Source organism: Triticum urartu, chromosome 5, assembly GCF_003073215.2.
Source record: "Triticum urartu cultivar G1812 chromosome 5, Tu2.1, whole genome shotgun sequence".
Lineage (NCBI taxonomy): Eukaryota > Viridiplantae > Streptophyta > Magnoliopsida > Poales > Poaceae > Triticum > Triticum urartu.
In genome coordinates this window covers 325156641-325174302 of record NC_053026.1, presented here as the reverse complement: position 1 = coordinate 325174302, position 17662 = coordinate 325156641, and the positions used below count along the sequence as shown (strand labels likewise).

The 17662-nt window shown below is 48.8% G+C and overlaps 1 protein-coding gene across 1 annotated transcript; it reads left to right on the top strand.

The window, feature by feature from the left end:
- Positions 1–14167: 14167 nt before the first annotated feature.
- Positions 14168–15309, top strand: LOC125555965. The gene is made up of 2 exons (XM_048718771.1): positions 14168–14714; positions 14805–15309. The coding sequence occupies exons 1-2, from the start codon at positions 14470–14472 to the stop codon at positions 15091–15093; spliced, it is 534 nt and encodes a 177-aa protein (XP_048574728.1). The 5' UTR covers positions 14168–14469; the 3' UTR covers positions 15094–15309.
- Positions 15310–17662: the final 2353 nt, after the last annotated feature.

The window sequence follows — 17662 nt, the reverse complement described above, 5'->3', positions numbered from 1 at the left end:
ACGACCGAAGACTGTACCAGTGTCCGGACGGGACTCTCCTTGGCATGGAAGGCAAGCTTGGTGACCGGATATGTAGATTCCCTTCTTTCTAACCAACCTTGTGTAACCCTAGATCCTTCCGGTGTCTATATAAACCGGAGGACTTAGTTCAGATAGGCCAGATTCATTATCATAGCCATACAAGCTAGACCTCTAGGGTTTAGCCATTACGATCTCGAGGTAGATCAACTCTTGTAATAATCGTATTCATCAATATCAATCAAGCAGGACGTAGGGTATTACCTCCATAGAGAGGGCCCGAACCTGGGTAAACATCGTGTCCCCTGTCTCCTGTTACCATCGACCATAGATGCACAGTTCGGGACCCCCTACCCGAGATCCGCCGGTTTTCACTCTGACATTGGTGCTTTCATTGAGAGTTCCACTATGCTATCGCCAAAAGGTTTGATGGCCCCTTCAATCGTCAATAATGACGCTGCCCAAGGAGAAACCTTCCTCCCCGAACAAATCTTTGTGTTCGGCAGCTTCGCATTGCGGGCCAATTCGCTTGGCCATATGGAGCAGATCGAAAGCTATGCCACTGGCCATCAGGTCAGATTTGGGAGCTTGAATTACGTTGCGGACATCCGTGGAGACTTGATCTTCGCCAGATTCGAGACCGTGGCTGCCACCCCCGGTCACCCCGATGATCATGACCTAAATCTGTCATCAGACCGCATCCAGGAGATCGCTCCTATAACCGCTCTGGCCTTAGAGCCGGAGCAGACTGTGCCATCCGAGGACGGGAGGATCAACCCCAACACGGAGGCCACAGATTCCATGGCGTTGGAGTCGCACATAGACTTAACCTCTCACGACATCTTTGTCACCGGAACTCTGGACTCGTCTCCGGCCGTAAGTTTCGAACCACATGAGCCCGAGGATGCCAAACTTGATCGTTTATCGATCTTCGAGTTCAGCGCCACAAACGTCTTCCAGCACTCGCCTTTGGGCGATGTGCTAAACTCATTAAAGAACCTGTCCTTGGCAGAGGACTCACAGCCGAACTATATTCGGTTCGAACTAGGGGCTGATGGTGGAGAATTTTGCTTCCCACCCGCCACCCACTTCATCGCCACGGTCGAGGATCTGATCGACACACTTGATTACGACTCCGAGGACATCGACGGTATAGACGACAATGCCGGAGAAGAAGAGGCCCAGAACCCGCCGTTCACCGGACGCTGGATGACCACTTCCTCGTATGATGTATACATGGTGGATGCACCAAAGGAAAACAGCAGCGATGACAAGGAAGATCCAGCCGAGGATAAACCTTCTGAAATACAATCCAAGCGCCGGCGTCAGCGGCGCTGCTCTAAGTCACACCATAGTAAACACGGCAACACCGGCACAGGAGAAGATAATACTCCAGAAGGTGCCGAAGACAACGAAGACCCCATTGAAACAGCTAATGAACAAGATGAACGGGAAGATTGGCAGGCTAGCCCTGGCAAGCAGGTCACACACGAAGACTCAGAGGTCGGAAGTTATCTCCCGCTCTCCGTGGATGAGGTGAGCCTCGGCACCGACGATTTCATCTTGCCTGAGCAACCTCTGGAGCAGGAGCGCTTCAAGTGCCAGCTAATCGCCACGGCAAGGAGCCTGAAAAAGAAGCAGCAGCAGCAGCTTCAAGCTGACCAAGATCTACTCAATGATAAATGGACTAATGTCCTAGCAGCCGAAGAATACAGCCTCAAGTGCCCAACCAAAATCTACCCAGAGCGCAAGTTGCTACCTTAGTTTGACGAGGAGGCGCCGGAATACATACCTCCATCATACAATGTGGCTGACCGACCACCACGCGGTCGGGACAAAACGGCATCTCACGCCGAACACCAGCCAGCACCGCCTCATCACACAGGCAGAAGTAAATTAGCCCACGGTCATACATATGACCTCCAGCAAAACCTGAACAATAAGCAGGGCATACTAGATCAATCTATAGATCGCGAGGACGTGCCTCGACACGCGACGACGGCCACCAATTTGGACATGACAAACTTAGTCATGCGCGGGCTGAAAACCGCAGACGGACTCCATCAGAGCTACGTCGCGATATGGCCTGATATAGAGGCACCGCACACCCTCATTGCTTCACTGATGAGGTCCTAGATCATGAATTCCCAGAAGGGTTCAAACCCGTGAATATGTAATCATATGATGGAACCACAGACCCCGCGGTGTGGATCGAAGACTTCATTCTCCACATTCATATGGCCCGCGGCGATGACCTCCACGCCATCAAATACCTCCCTTTAAAACTCAAGGGGCCAGCTCGGCACTGGCTCAACAGTCTGCCTGCAAATTCTATTGGCAGCTGGGAGGACTTGTTAGAGGCCTTCCTCGATAACTTCCAAGGTACATATGTTCGACCTCCGGACACTGATGACTTAAGCCATATAGTTCAACAGCCCGGAGAGTCCGCCAGGAAATTCTGGACTAGGTTCTTAACTAAAAAGAACCAAATCGTCGATTGTCCAGATGCCGAAGCCCTAGCAGCCTTCAAACACAGCATCCGCGACGAATGGATCGCTCACCATCTCGGCCAAGAAAAGCCAAAATCCATGGCAACCCTCACGACACTCATGACCCGCTTTTGTGTGGGCGAGGACAATTGGCTGGCCCGTAGCGAAAACAATGCAAGCGACGCTGGCACTCCTGAAGCTAAAAATAGCAAAGACAAGTCTCAACGCAACACATACAAGCGTCGAAACAGTAGTGATAACACCGAGGACACGGCAGTCAATGCCGAATTCAGGGGCTCTAAGTCCAGTCAGCGGTAGAAGCCGTTCCAAAAGAACAATTCAGGCCCATCCAGCTTGGACTGCATACTTGATCGTCCGTGCCAGATTCATGGCACCCCAAACAAGCCACCCAATCATACAAATAGAGATTGCTGGGTTTTTAAACAGGCTGGCAAATTAAACCCCGAGAACAGGGAAAAGGGATTGCGAAGCGAGGACGATGACGAAGAGCCCCATCAACCGAACATAGGGGGACCAAAGAAGTTTCCCCCTCAGGTCAAAACGGTGAACATGATATACGCTACCCACATTCCCAAGAGGGAGCGCAAGCGTGCGCTTAGGGACGTCTACGTGATAGAGCCAGTCGCCCCAAAATTTAATCCATGGTCGTCATGCCCGATCACTTTTGATCGCCGGGATCATCCAACCAGTATCTGTCACGGTGGCTCAGCCGCACTGGTCCTAGACCCAATAATTGATGGGTTCCACCTGACTCGCGTCCTTATGGACGGAGGTAGCAGCCTCAATCTGCTCTATCAGGATACAACGCGAAAAATGGGCATTAAACAATCTCAGATCAAGCCCACCAGGACTACCTTCATAGGAGTCATACCAGGTGTAGAGGCCCGCTGTATGGGCTCAATCACACTAGAGGTTGTCTTCAGATCTCCAAAAAACTTCCGAAGCGAGGAGTTAATCTTCGATATCGTCCCCTTCCGCAATGGCTATCATGCACTGCTTGGACGAACTGCGTTCGCTCGATTCAACGCAGTAGCACACTATGCTTATCTCAAGCTCAAGATGGCTGGTCCACACAGCTGCCTTAGTAGCAGAAGTATAGAGCGGCCTTCTCAAGCAGAACCTTAATTCGGCTGCCGAGCCCATGGACACCGTTAAGAGGGTCCGAACTACTCTACAGCAGGAGAGCTCGACTCGTCAGGAGCTCGACTAGCAATCCGGCCTCCGTCTCCATTCCGATCAAGTGGCGGCATTCGTGCTGCGCGTACATAACTATGCACTCAAAATCCCATGGGCATCAACGGAGGCATAGATAGCTTGTGGTCCATAGTACGACTCAACCGACATCGGATACACACATACTTTCACTTTTACTTGTTTCCTTTTCAGGTATCAATCCCACAGGCACCATCTGTTGGTCTGGTCATCGGTCCTCTTGAAGGACAAACACACCGAGACAGCGAGAAACATAGACATATGGGGGACTTTTTAGGTGATTCTGTTAACGATAACTCTACCCGTTTTTCAGGACCCACATGCAGCTCTCCCTTTGGTTCGGCATGTCAAATAGCCTGTTGCTTATCACACTACCTGTATCAATGCGCCTTGACATACTAATTAAATTACAATGAGAACAGTTTGTGGCTGGAGCTGTAGGACTCCAGCTTTTTACCTTCGTACCTTTTCTGGTTTTTTTTCAGCTCCCCTGTGGACAATCCTATCAGGTAGCACCCGTACACTTTGGTACGCTTGACGTTTGCCAGGGGCTTCATAGCACCCCACATTACGACAACAAAAGTTCGAACACTTTTTATAAGTATTGTTCGGCACCCCGAATTTAGCATTATATGCATTGGCTTCGAATCATGTCTTTGGCCAATAGTTGGGTTACCCGGCTCCTGTGCTTGCTACCTTACATTCCGCTATATTGGCTAAGGTAGTAAAGGGAGAACTACTGCGATTGTGCCTTGGTTTATCCAAAGGAGCACCTCAGTAGAGAAAGCCGAAAACTGACTGTCATGATGCGGCGAGAGCCGGTCAGCTGTTCGGAGGTTGCAAATCGTTGGAGATTTAGTCCGCATTACGCGAAGAATTGGTACTGCCCGATCAGACACTTATAGCCCTCTAGTTCGGATACTAGGGGCTGCGCCCATGTTTTTATTGTCGCACTCCTATGGCTAAGTGAGGGTGTTATAGTCGCATAGTCTCGTTGCCTGGTTCGTTGCGCTAAACAACTCCTTCAAGGACCATCTAATTGGATCGAGATTGTTTATATTCCATCCCGAACACCCCCGTACTACCTACGAGGGGGCAGAAGCCGACGACTGGTTAACCCTTAGATTTCATACAACACGGCCGCACAGGAAGTAAAAATTTAAGAACATAACAGGCATTATATTGCATAAACACTTTCTTTTATCATACAAGGCAGAGGGAGCTCGCATACATTCATTCAAAGATAGTGTCTTTCGCACAGTGATCCGCAACAATGCGAGATCCCTCCAGGACACCATCAAAATACAACTCGGGTCGGCGGTGCTCCTTGCCCTTAGGTGGCCCCTTGGTCATTAGCTTCTTGGCATCCATCTTTTCCCAATGCGTTTTGATGCGGGCAAAGGCCATCCGTGCACCTTCGATACAGACCGAACGTTTTATAACCTCAAGCCGGGGGAAGGCATCAACAAGCCGCTTCACAAGTCCGAAGTAGCTGCTAGGTATCGGCGCGGCAGGCCATAGTCGGACTATCAGCTCCTTCATGGCTAGCTCAGCTGCCTTGTGCAGCTCGACCAGCTATTTCAGCTGGTCGCTGGAAGACACCGGATGTTCGGGTCCAAGATATTGAGACCAGAACAACTTCTCCATGGAAGTCCCTTCCCCGGCTCAATAGAACTCGGTAGCGTCTGATACGATGCGCGGCAAATCCGTAAACGCCCCTGGAGAGCACCAAATTCGGGTAAGTAAAAGGAGCGCTTCATTCACAGACTTACTTTGCATAATGAAAGCCTTACCCGCCGCGATCTTCCGGGCTGCCAGGATTTCTTGAAGGGCGCTCTGGGCTTCGGCTCGAGCCTCTTGCGTGCTTTGGAGGGCCTTTCGCAAGTTCGGACGCTTGCGTCTTAGAATCACGCTCCAAGGACTCGTACTTCTTGACGGCGTCCTGGAGCTCTTGCTGAACCTTGCCGACCCGGGCCTCGTACTTCTCGCACGCGGTGCGTTCCATGGCTGCTTTGTCCTCGGCCTTCTCTAACGCCTTCTTGAGGGCCGCCACCTCGGTCGTGGCTCCTAATAAATTTCATGGCACTTTAGTCAGCATGAACCATTCATCCTTCCTAAATATACATGCAGGTTACTGCATACCTTTGCTGTCCTCCAGCTGCTTCTTCATGAGGCCGAGCTCTTTCTCGGCCCGCTCCAGGTTCTGCTTCAGTCCGGAGACCTCTGCAGTGTGAGCGGCAGCAGCCAGCAGCGATGCCTGCTTATTCACATAGACATCTTATGTTAGACTCGTGCGAAAATTATTTTGATCCCCTGTTCGGCTTTTCCTTTCCGGACACCGAACAGAGGATCAGGGGCTGCTGTCCACATTGTGATATTTTTTCTACAATTGTTACCTCAAAGCCTGTTAAAAGGCTAGTGCAGGCCTCGGTCAGTCCGCCATTGGCGGACTGAACCTTTTCGATCACCGTACCCATGAGGACACGGTGCTCATCCATAATGGAGGCACCTCGCAGTGCTTCCAGCAGATTATCCGGTGCCTCTGGTTGGACAGAGGTCACCGGTGGAACAGACACACCTCCTCCTTTCGGGGAAGGCCGCTCGCTGGACTCCGGAGCCGTGTAGGTCTCCGGAATGGTATCCGGCTAAGGGCCGAATGGAACTTGGCCCCCATTGCCAGTCCCCATGGGGGGCTTTTCCCCCATGTGTCCGGCAGTCGAGGAGTCATCCTAGGGCGCCACCTTATCGATTTCTAGAATCTCCCCCTAGTCTGGGAAGGTCCTTTGGGACGCCACCTCGTCATCGCCCTTGGGTGAGGCAGAGTGAGCGGGCGGCGGAGACATGCTAGCCATCTCCTTTGAGTCTAGCGAACCCTTTGTCGAGGATCGCGGGGAGCCATCGCGGGCCGGACTATAATGGCATAGTTTAAACATATTAATATTATAAAATGCAAAGGCCATGTATTGGGAGGTGCATAGGGTTTTGGTACTTACGAGGCAGCCCGAGGCTTGGTCCGGGGCATTCGCTCCAGACTGCTTTCGACATCCCATGCGGAGTTATCCGCAAGGGAGCCCTTCCCCCTCTTGGGCGCCTTCGCCTCCATATTTGTGGAGGCCTCTCTTTTCTTCTTTCCCCCTCCGGGGAAGCCGCCTTTTTCTTCCTCCTCACCGTCGTCTTTGGCGACCAAAGAGTCGGTATCGTCTTCGGACAACATAACCGAAGCACCCTTTCGGCGAAGGCCACTCCTACTCCCTTTGGCCATCTTCTTGGCCTTCTTCTCCGGCACATCATAAGGTGCCAAAAATAGCATCTTCGTTAGGAGTGGGGTTTCCTCATCTTCGGGAAGTGGAGCTGGACAATTAATCCGCCCTGCTATGTCGATCCAGGCCTGAAAATTGATAGGAAGGCTTAGACTCCTCCCAAAATATGCCAGTAAAGGCTATACCTTTAATACATGAAAGAGCTTACCGAATTGGCCTGGCGCTTTAAGCTAAGCCCACGATCTTCGGTCGTGGGCGGTAGTGTCTCGCCGGCCTTGAACAGCACTTCCCAGATATCTTCGTGCGTTGTGCCGAAGAGCTCTAGTAGCGTCTGGTGCTTGGCCGGATCGAACTCCCACAAATAGCAAGTCCGGCGTTGGCACGGAAGGATCTGACGAATGAGCATAACCTGGATCACGTTGACGAGTTTGATCCTCTTGGTTATCATGTTCTGAACGCACGTCTGGAGCCCAGTCAGCTTGCTAGAAGAGCCCAGGCAAGGCCCTTCTCTTGCCAGGACGTGAGCCGTAGCGGAGGTCCAGATCGAAATTCGGGGGCCGCCTCCCAGTTGGCGTCGCGCGGCTCGGTGATGTAGAACCACCCCGACTGCCACCCCTTCACCGTCTCCACAAAGGAGCCTTCGGGCCATGTAACGTTGGGCATCTTTCCCACCATGGCGCCTCCACACTCTGCTTGTTGGCCTCTGACCACCTTCGTCTTTACATTGAAAGTCTTCAGCCATAGGCCGAAGTGAGGCGGGATACGGAGGAAGGCCTCGCAAATGACTATGAATGCCGAGATGTTGAGGATAAAGTTGGGGGCTAGATCATGGAAATACAGCCCGTAGTAAAACATCAGTCCGCGGACAAACGGGTGGAGAGGGAATCCCAGCTCACGGACGAAATGTGCGAGAAACACAACCCTCTCATGGGGCACTCGGCTAGGGATGATTTGTCCTTCGGTCGGGAGATGGTGAACGATCTCCTTGGCCAGGTATCCGGCCTCTCAAAGCTCCTTGATGTCTTTCTTCCTAACAAAAGAAGCCATCCACTTGCCACCAGCTCCGGATCAGGACATGGTTGGAGTGTTTTCTCCGGCGGGGAAGTTAGCGCTTGGGCACTGGATCTCTAGAATGGATGGGCAGAGGAAGGAGAAGGCAGGGGTGAGTGAGGACGAATCCTTACCCCCTTATAAAAGACGTTAATATCAAACGCCTTCCTGCTTGCCTTAAAACTCGCCTATTCCCGAGGGCTGTGTAAACGGCACGGTTGGGTTACCCACACCCGTATTGATGAGAATCCCGTAATAAGGGGACACGATCTCTGCTTAGACAAGACGTGCCAATGGAAACCGCATCTCAAAACATGAGATGGCAGACAAAACGGTTCGATATAGTGACAGGGCAGACGTGATGTCATATTGTAAAAAAGTTGTCAGCAGATTGGATTCGTAAAATATTATATTGTCTCTATGATTGGGTGGTGTGTGTTATAGGTACGGACATGATCAATTCATCTGAAGACTATTTTGAAGTTCGGAAGGAGGAACCCGCCTTGCAATGCCGAAGACCGAACTACGCACCAGATATCTTGTCATTGAAGCCAGGTTTGGGGGCTACTGAGGGAGTCCTGGGCTAAGGGGTCCTCGGGCGTCCAGCCTTTTAGCCATGGGCCAGACTGATGGACTGTGAAGATGCGAAGACCGAAGACTATACCCGTGTCCAGACGGGACACTCCTTGGCGTGGAAGGCAAGCTTGGCGACCGGATATGTAGATTCCCTTCTTTGTAACTGACCTTGTGTAACCCTAGATCCTTCCGATGTCTATATAAACCAGAGGACTTAGTTCAGATAGGCCAGATTCATTATCATAACCATACAAGCTAGAACTCTAGGGTTTATCCATTACGATCTCGAGGTAGATCAACTCTTGTAATACTCGTATTCATCAATATCAATCAAGCATGACGTAGGGTATTACCTCCATAAGAGGGCCCAAACCTGGGTAAACATCGTGTCCCCTATCTCCTGTTACCATCGACCTTAGACGCATAGTTTTGGACCCCCTACCCGAGATCCGCCGGTTTTGACACCGACAAGGGTCAGTTCATTTTGATCGTTGCATGATCCACCACGTGGACTAGTAGTGCTAGTTGAATCTTCATAATTCATTGACCATGTCTTGGTTTCCGTAGTGCAAAGCTAACATTCAATTAGATTAGTAGAAGTAGTTCTTTAAGGGAAAACAACTTTGAACAAAGTAGAGTTACGGCAGCCGACAAGGCACTGAATTAAAAAAGAGAAGAAGAATTCTCCCTGTGTGACGCAAGGGTACGGTAGCTGTAGGCTCGCCGCGGTCGCATGTGCCCGTGGCTGTGTACTACATGTGCGGCCAACAATAAATAGATTTTACTAGACGCCCATGATGCTCAGGGATCTCGAAGGTCGGCCGGTTACACATGTCCGCGTGATGTCGACAAGACAATTTGATGGATGGGCTTGAACCTCGAAATATGCGGTGGCGACGTGGACTCCGATCTGCCAACAAATACGTACGAACCGCGGTACCAACTCACAAGGAAAATTTGTATGGAACCGATCTAAAAAGATAGAACCTGATTACACCGCCGTTGAAACTCTTTCGATCTTGATCGGCAAGCTCGAAACAGATGTAGATGAAAACAACTCATCGAACCATAACGATCACCTAGCCGGCTCTCAATGAAAGCACCAATATCGGTTCTATATCTGGCATATCTCGCAGTAGGGGTCCTAAGCTAGGCGTCTTGAAGCGATGGTAACATGGACACAGGTTTTACCCAGGTTTGGGCCCTCTTGATGGAGGTAAAACCCTACGTCCTGCTTTTGATTGTATTCATATGGGTGTAGTACATAGTACATATGTCTACCACGAGACTATAATAATGAATATCAGATTGTCTATTGACTAGCCTGGCCTCGGTTTATATAACACACCAGAGGCCTAGGGTTTAGGAGAGTCCTCGTCTTGTGCGCCAAGTCTCGTGGGATCTTCCTTGTATGCGGCATGGGCTGCCCGAAGTGGCCCATGAGTGAACCGCCATGGGGGGTCCTCGGCCCAATCCAGCTGGTCGGGAGATGACGTGGTGAGTACCCCCTAGTCCAGGACACCGTCAATGGCCCCACTAGATACTGCCATGTGTATCTTATGAAATCTAAGGATGAAGCTTTGAACTTTTTCAACATCTATAAATCTGAAATGGAAAACCAACTTGATCGTAAAATCAAGAGGCTTGGGTTCTACCATGGTGGAGAGTATTTTTACAATGAATTTGATTCTTTTTGTGCGGAACATGGTATAATCCATGAGAGGACTCCTCCCTACTCACCTCAGTCAAATGGGTTAGTCGAAAGAAAGAACCATACTCTAACTGATTTGGTTAACACCATGTTAGACACATGGGGACTCTCCAAGGAATGGTGGGGGAGGCGATATTGATTGCATGCCACGTCCTAAACCGAGTTCCCACATAGAACAAAGAGATAAATCCATTCGAGGAATGGGAGAAGAAAAGGTTAAAACTCTCTTATCTATGAACCTGGGGTTGTTTGGCGAAAGTCAATGTGCCAATTTCAAAGAAGCGTAAGCTTGGACCAAAAACCATGGATTGTGTTTTCCTGGGATATGCTTTTCATACCATTGGCTATAGATTATTGGTTGTAAAATCTTAGGTATCTGACATGCATGTCGGTACAATCATGGAGTCGAATGATGCGACTTTCTTTGAAGATATCTTTCACATGAAGGATATGACTAGCTCGTCAAATCAGCAGATGCCCAGTTCACCGAATCAGGAATTAGTTATGATTACTAAACCTACCATTTCGATGGAATGCTCTGCAAATCCTGTGGAGAAGAACAATGAAGTTCCTACTAGGAACAAGAGACAGAGGACTGCAAAGTCCTTTGGTGATGATTTTCTTGTGTATCTCATGGATGACACTCCCATTTCTATTTCAGAGGCCTATGCATCGGAAGATGCTGACTACTGGAAGGAAGAGGTCCTAGTGAGATGGATTCCATCTTGGAAAATGAAACTTGGGAGATAACTGATCATCCTTATGGGTGCAAACCTATAGGTTGCAAATTGGTATTCAAGAAGAAGCTTAGGCCTGATGGTACTATCGAGAAGTACAAGGCACGACTCATGGCCATGGGTTATACCCAAAAGGAAGGTGAAGACTTCTTTGATATTACTCACATGTGGCTCGAGTGACCACTATTCGAGTACTACTTTCATTAGCTGCCTCACATGGTATTCTCATTCATCAAATGGATGTTAAGACTGCTTTCCTAAATGGAGAGTTGGAAGAGAAAATTTATATGCAACAACCAGATGGGTTTGTAGTAGATGGTCAGGAAGGAAAAGTGTGCAAGTTGCTGAAGTCTTTGTATGGACTTAAGCAAGCACCCAAGCAATGACATGAGAATTTTGAAAGAACTTTAACAGCTACAAGCTTTGTTGTAAACGAAGCTGATAAATGTTTGTACTATCGCCATGGCGGGGGCGAGGGATTTATCCTTTGCTTGCATGTTGATGACATACTAATTTTCGGGACAAATTTGAATGTTTTTTGACTAAACACTATGAGGCAAAAGCCCCACAGGCATTTATTAAAACAAGGCCCCAAGTCTTACAGAAAAGAAAATAGGAAGTAGTAGCTAGCTAGGTGTTTAGAATTCCTACCTACAAAAATACAACAAGATATTTACAAATATACAAGAAACAACCATGTCAGATGGATCATGGCAGATCATTGATCCATTGAAGGAGCACATGTTTGATTGAATCCTTCATCATATGGGAGTGCAAGGTGATGTCATGGATAAACTTGGCCTTCCATCCACCAAAAGTTAGTCTGATGTGCCTGGAAATTTTATCATTCCTCGTAGTCCAGATACTCCATGCAGTGAGGTAAACTACTTCAAAGAAGAAAGGGTTCTGAAAACCCCTCTTAGTAGCCAAAATACATTCTCTAGGAGATAACCCCACATACCATTTGATCTGCAGATAGTTCCAGACTCTATTACTGAATGTGCACCTGAAGAAAAGATGATCTCTATCTTCATGTAACTGAGCCACACACATGGGGCATAAATTGTCATCCTCCTCAGACCTCCAATGCTTTCTAAGAAGAATGTCTCTTGTTGAGTCTATCATTCAACACCAACCATGCGAAGACCTTAATTTTCATAGTGTACTTGCTCTTCCAAATCCATTTACAGGGATCATCATCTGGTAAATTTGCGTGTGCCAGTGTATAATAACTTTTGGTAGTGTAAGAACCTTTACCAGGTGTCCATGACCAGGAGTCAGGTTCATGGGGATTCCTCTACAATCCATGTAAGGCAGTATTAAGAGATACCAGCTCATCCATTTATTCATGAGATATGGGCAGTTGAAAATATGTGGCAATGTCAAGATCTTCAATAAAATCCTTGACTGAAATTTTATCATCAAGTGTAAAAGAGAAAAGTCTTGGGAACCTCTCCTTGATAGGCATATGACATCCATCCAAGCTCCAAGTATCATGCCAGAACAGAGAACTATTTCCATCATTGATTGTGATGATAGAATGTGACCTATAAACCTCATTTAAGTTCATGATGTCCCTCCACCATGAAGAGCCACACTGGACTATTGCATGGGGAACCACTCCATTATAGTAAGTGTCCCAGATCAGAGAGACCCAAGGTATATTAGCCTTATTATAAAACTGGTGTAGATGTTTAGTGAGCAAGGCTTTGTTCTGAACTGCAAGGTTGATAATACCCATGCCTCCTTTATCTTTTGGTTTACATACCATTGGCCAAGCTGCCAAAGATTGCTTTAAGGTATCAGAATTTTCTCTCCATAAGCATTGCCTCATTATTCTTTCTAATTGTTTTATAATAGCAGCAGGTAGACTAAGACTACAAAGGAAATAAATAGGCATAGAGGAGAGAACTGACTGTAATAGCTGCAGTCTAGCACCTTGGGATAGCAGTGAGGAACTGGCAGAGAGTCTCCTTTCAACTCTATCAACAACAGGTACCAGCTCTTGAACTCTGGCTTTGGTAGTGCCCACAAGCAAACCCAGGTAAGTGAAAGGCAGTGTCCCAACCTGGCAGCCAAAAACTGCAGCCAATCTGATTGCTTCATCAGGTGCAACATTGATGGGAAAAATGCAAGACTTATGGAAGTTCACCTTTAATCCAGTTGATTTAGAAAAAGCAGCCGGCATGTTCTTGAGAGCTCGCAGTTGGGCCTCATCTGCTTGAACTATCAACAAAGTATCATCACCATATTGAACAATTGGGAAATCTGGGTCATTAGATGGTATTGGAAGTGAAATGGGTCCTTGTTGGAGCATTTTATTAACCACAGATTGCAGCAAATCAGCAGCAATAACAAAGAGAGGAGGTGACAATGGATCTCTATAACGCCCCGAGACCGATGTGCCAGGTGTCCTCCAGTTATTCGCTGTTGTTGTGTTGTCATTGCTTGCGTGTCATGCATTGCATATCATGTCATCATGTGCATTGCATCATCATGTTTTCAAAACTTGCATTCGTCCGGGTCTCCCAGTTCCTTCCGTGGTCCGTTCTGAGGCCAGACTCACTTGCACGCGCCCGCGGCACGTCTGAAACATTATTTTATAAGTGGCTAATTTTGTCGGGATGGGATGAGCATTGGTGTGCGGTCTTGTTATAGTGTAGGTAGACCGCCTGCCAAGTTTCATCGCAATCGGAGTTCGTTTGACGCCCCAACGATTAACTATAGCGGCAGTATATCCGGTCTAACGTCAGACGTTTTTCGTCTCCGGAAATAGTCGCCGGGCCTCCCTCTCTTCTCTTCTCTCAGCTAGAGACCGTCTACACAGCCCATGACCTACCGCTAGGTCCAACCTAACCTCTCTCGTCAGCCCGCGGCCCTCCTCGCGCGTGCGTCTGAAAATTGTCCCGGACCCGACCCGAGCAGTCGTCACCGTCGTGTCCGGATCATCCCCAAACATCTACAAAACGTCACCGTTTTCTTATTTGGGCTTCCTAACCTTTATATCTTGGACCGTCCGATTTTATCGGAGGGACCAAATAGTTTAACATTTAGTCCCCTGCTATATAAACTTGCCTAATCCTAGAATTTAGAAGCCCTGTCACATCCTCCCAGCCGCCGCCGCCACCCACCCACAATTCCCCTCGGGATCGTCCCGATCCAGTTCCACCCGAGATGAATCGAAGCCTCCACTTTCTCCTCGTTTTCCCCTACCGTCCAACCACCGCCGTCGCCCAAATCCTATAGGAGCCAGAGCTCCTCTGCCCGTGCGCCTACCTCTCCCGTAGCTCCCATGGCACCAGGAAGCACCTCAGCCCCGTCGTCGACCCAGCCGCTGCCGGCGAGCAACAGCAACCAGCAGACCATCCCGAGCAGCAAAAGGAGCACGAGCTCCCATGGCCGCCGCCGAGCCGCCCGAGCACCTCCTCCTCCTCCCGTCGCCGGTGACCGCGTCACCAGGACCCCACGCCTGCAGACTCGCACACAAGCTCCTCTGCTTCCTCACGCGCCACGGCAAGAAGCAGCACCACCGGGGCCCTTGCATCGTCAAGCACCACCAGGACCAGCCCCGGTGCCACTCCGGCCGCCCGAGCACCTCGTGCTTCTCCTCGTCGCGCCTCCTCCCCTGCGCCTCGACTTCGTTGGAGACCAGCTCCCTTCCTCCTTTTTCCTTCCTTCTTTTCCTTCTCTCTACGCGCTCAAGCCCTCTCCTGTTTTCTCTTCTTCACAGGGAACCGCGCCTCCATGATGCCGCCACCTCGTCCCCGTCGTCCGTCAGCTCGTCGCCGCCCCGGGCCCAGTGCCTGCAGCCGCGCCCCCACCTTCACCCACCACGGGCGAGCAGAGCCGCCGGACCGCGTCGCCGCGCTGCCGTTTCAGGGCGTCCTCCGCCCAAGTCCCGCTGCTGCCTTTCTGTCCAGCACCGCCGCTGCTCTATTTTCTGGCGTGCAGAGGGACGCGCTAGATGCAGTGCATCGCCGCTGTTCAGATCGAGAGAGGAGCAAGGTTGCCCGGTCTAGCCTGCGCGTTGACTACGCCACCCTGCTTCGATCGACCTGCGAGGCCCAGCACCGCTTTCGGCCTGCCCGGCCTCCTGTGCTACCGACTGGGCCTCAGCCCGAAGTGAGAGCCCTAGCGCCCCTTTTTTTCTTTATTTTGTTGGGCCTGCTCCAGTTTTAGTTTCGGTCCAGTGTAGCCTTTTTTTTCAGATATGTGAATTAGTCAATTTCCAGGGATTTGCACTTTTGCAGATCAACCCCTAAATTTCATGCATTTCATTACTCACAAACGGTGCATCATATGTAAAAACTTTAAATATGAAACTTTCTTAGAATTTCGTCTAGTTAAATAATTTGCCATTTTCATCTATGTTTGAAATGCTTAAAAATGATGTTTGGTTAAATTTACTCCTATGCCATGTTGAAATGCTTTAATTCATAACTAAATAACCGTAGCTCCGAATTTAATAAACTTTATATGTAAATGGGGTGAAAAAATGCCTAGTTTAACATGGTGGCTTTACTTTGCATGTTTAACAACTCTAAAATATGGTTTAGGGCAGAACAGTACCAAACCTTAAAATATGCATATGGGGTTTTACCGGAATTGTTGTTCGTTGTTTCCGGCATCATTTAAACTTGCCTAGATAGGTAGTTTTGCTGTGCTTCACCCCTTTCCATGTTAATCAACATTCAATATTGTTGGGTACATAAACAAGATCGAACTAAATAACTTGTCGTGGTGTTTCGTCAATATGCACCGTTGCATATTGAGCTCCACTTAATTTGTAGGATTGCTTGTGCACTTTTGCCATGACATGCTTCATTAAACCGGACATGCATCATACTTGGTTGTGCATCATGCCATGTTCATGTGTTGGTTGTTTACTATGTTGTTTGCTTCTTTCTGGTGTTGCTTCTTCGGGGTGGTTCCGATAACATCGCGTTTGTGAGGATCCGTTGGCTACGTCCGTTTATCTTCTTCATGGACTCATTTCTTCTTCCTTGCGGGATTTTAGGCAAGATGACCATACCCTCGAAATCACTTCTATCTTTGCTTGCTAGTTGCTCGCTCTTTTGCTATGCCTATGCTGCGATACCTACCACTTGCTTATCATGCCTCCCATATTGTAGAACCAAGCCTCTAACCCACCTTGTCCTAGCAAACCGTTGTTTGGCTATGTTACCGCTTTGCTCAGCCCCTCTTATAACGTTGCTAGTTGCAGGTGAAGATTGGAGATCTTTCCTTTTTGGAACATTGTTTATTTTTGGGATATCATTATATTATCTTGTTATCTTAATGCATCTATATACTTGGTAAAGGGTGGAAGGCTCGGCCTTTTTGCCTAGTGTTTTGTTCCACTCTTGCCGCCCTAGTTTCTGTCATATCGGTGTTATGTTCCCGGATTTTGTGTTCCTTACGCGGTTGGGTAATAATGGGAACCCCTTGACAGCTCGCCTTGAATAAAACTCCTCCAGCAATGCCCAACCTTGGTTTTACCATTTGCCACCTAGCCTCTTTTTCCCTTGGGTTTCTGGAGCCTGAGGGTCATCTTATTTTAAACCCCCCCGGGCCAGTGCTCCTCTGAGTGTTGGTCCAAACTAGAGTCCTGTGCAGCGCCCCCTCGGGGAAACTCGAGGTTTGGTTTTAGTTGTATGGAGCGCTCATCTGAGTGTGCCCTGAGAACGAGATATGTGCAGCTCCTATCGGGATTTGTCGGCACATTCGGGCGGTGTTGCTGGATTTGTTTTAACTTGTCGAAGTTGTCTTGTAGAACCGGGATGCCGAGTCTGATCGGAATGTCTCGGGAGAAGGTATATCCTTCGTTGACCGTGAGAGCTTGTCATGGGCTAAGTTGGGACTCCCCTGTAGGGATTTGAACTTTCGAAAGCCGTGCCCGCGGTTATGGGCAGATGGGAATTTGTTAATGTCTAGTTGTAGATAACTTGAACCTTAACTTAATTAAAATGAATCAACTGCGTGTGTAACCGTGAGGGTCTCTTTTCGGCGGAGTCCGGGAAGTGAACACGGTGTTGGAGTTATGCTTGACGTAGGTTGTTCTAGGATCACTTCTTGATCATAGTTTCACGATCGTGCTTTGCCTTCTCTTCTCGCTCTCTTTTGCGTATGTTAGCCACCATATATGCTAGTCGCTTGCTGCAGCTCCACATCATACCTTTACCTTACCCATAAGCTTAAATAGTCTTGATTGCGAGGGTGTGAGATTGCTGAGTCCCCGTGACTCACAGATACTTCCAAAACCAATTTGCAGGTGCCGTTGAACCGTGCAGATGATGCAACCAAGCTCAAGGAGGAGCTCTATGAAGATCGTGTTTTTTATGTTGTTCTGTTTTCCAGTTGGTCAGTAGTGGAGCCCAGTTGGGGTCGATCCGGGATCTGTGTAGCATTTGGGGTAGTCTTCTTTTATTTTGGTACTGTAGTCGGACCATGAGTGATTGGATGATTGTAATGTTATTTATGTACTTTGTGTGACATGGCGAGTGTAAGCCAACTATGTATCTTTCCCCTTATTATCTATTTACATGGGTTGTTGTGAAGATTACCTTACTTGCGACATTGCTTTCAATG

What these genes read in the sequence shown, in the direction of transcription:
- LOC125555965 (XM_048718771.1), top strand. Translation starts at nt 14,470, where the DNA reads ATGGCCGCCGCCGAGCCGCCCGAGCACCTCCTCCTCCTCCCGTCGCCG. An exon ending in CTCCCCTGCGCCTCGACTTC is followed by an intron (nt 14,715 to 14,804) that starts GTTGGAGACCAG and finishes TCTTCTTCACAG; the next exon opens with GGAACCGCGCCTCCATGATG.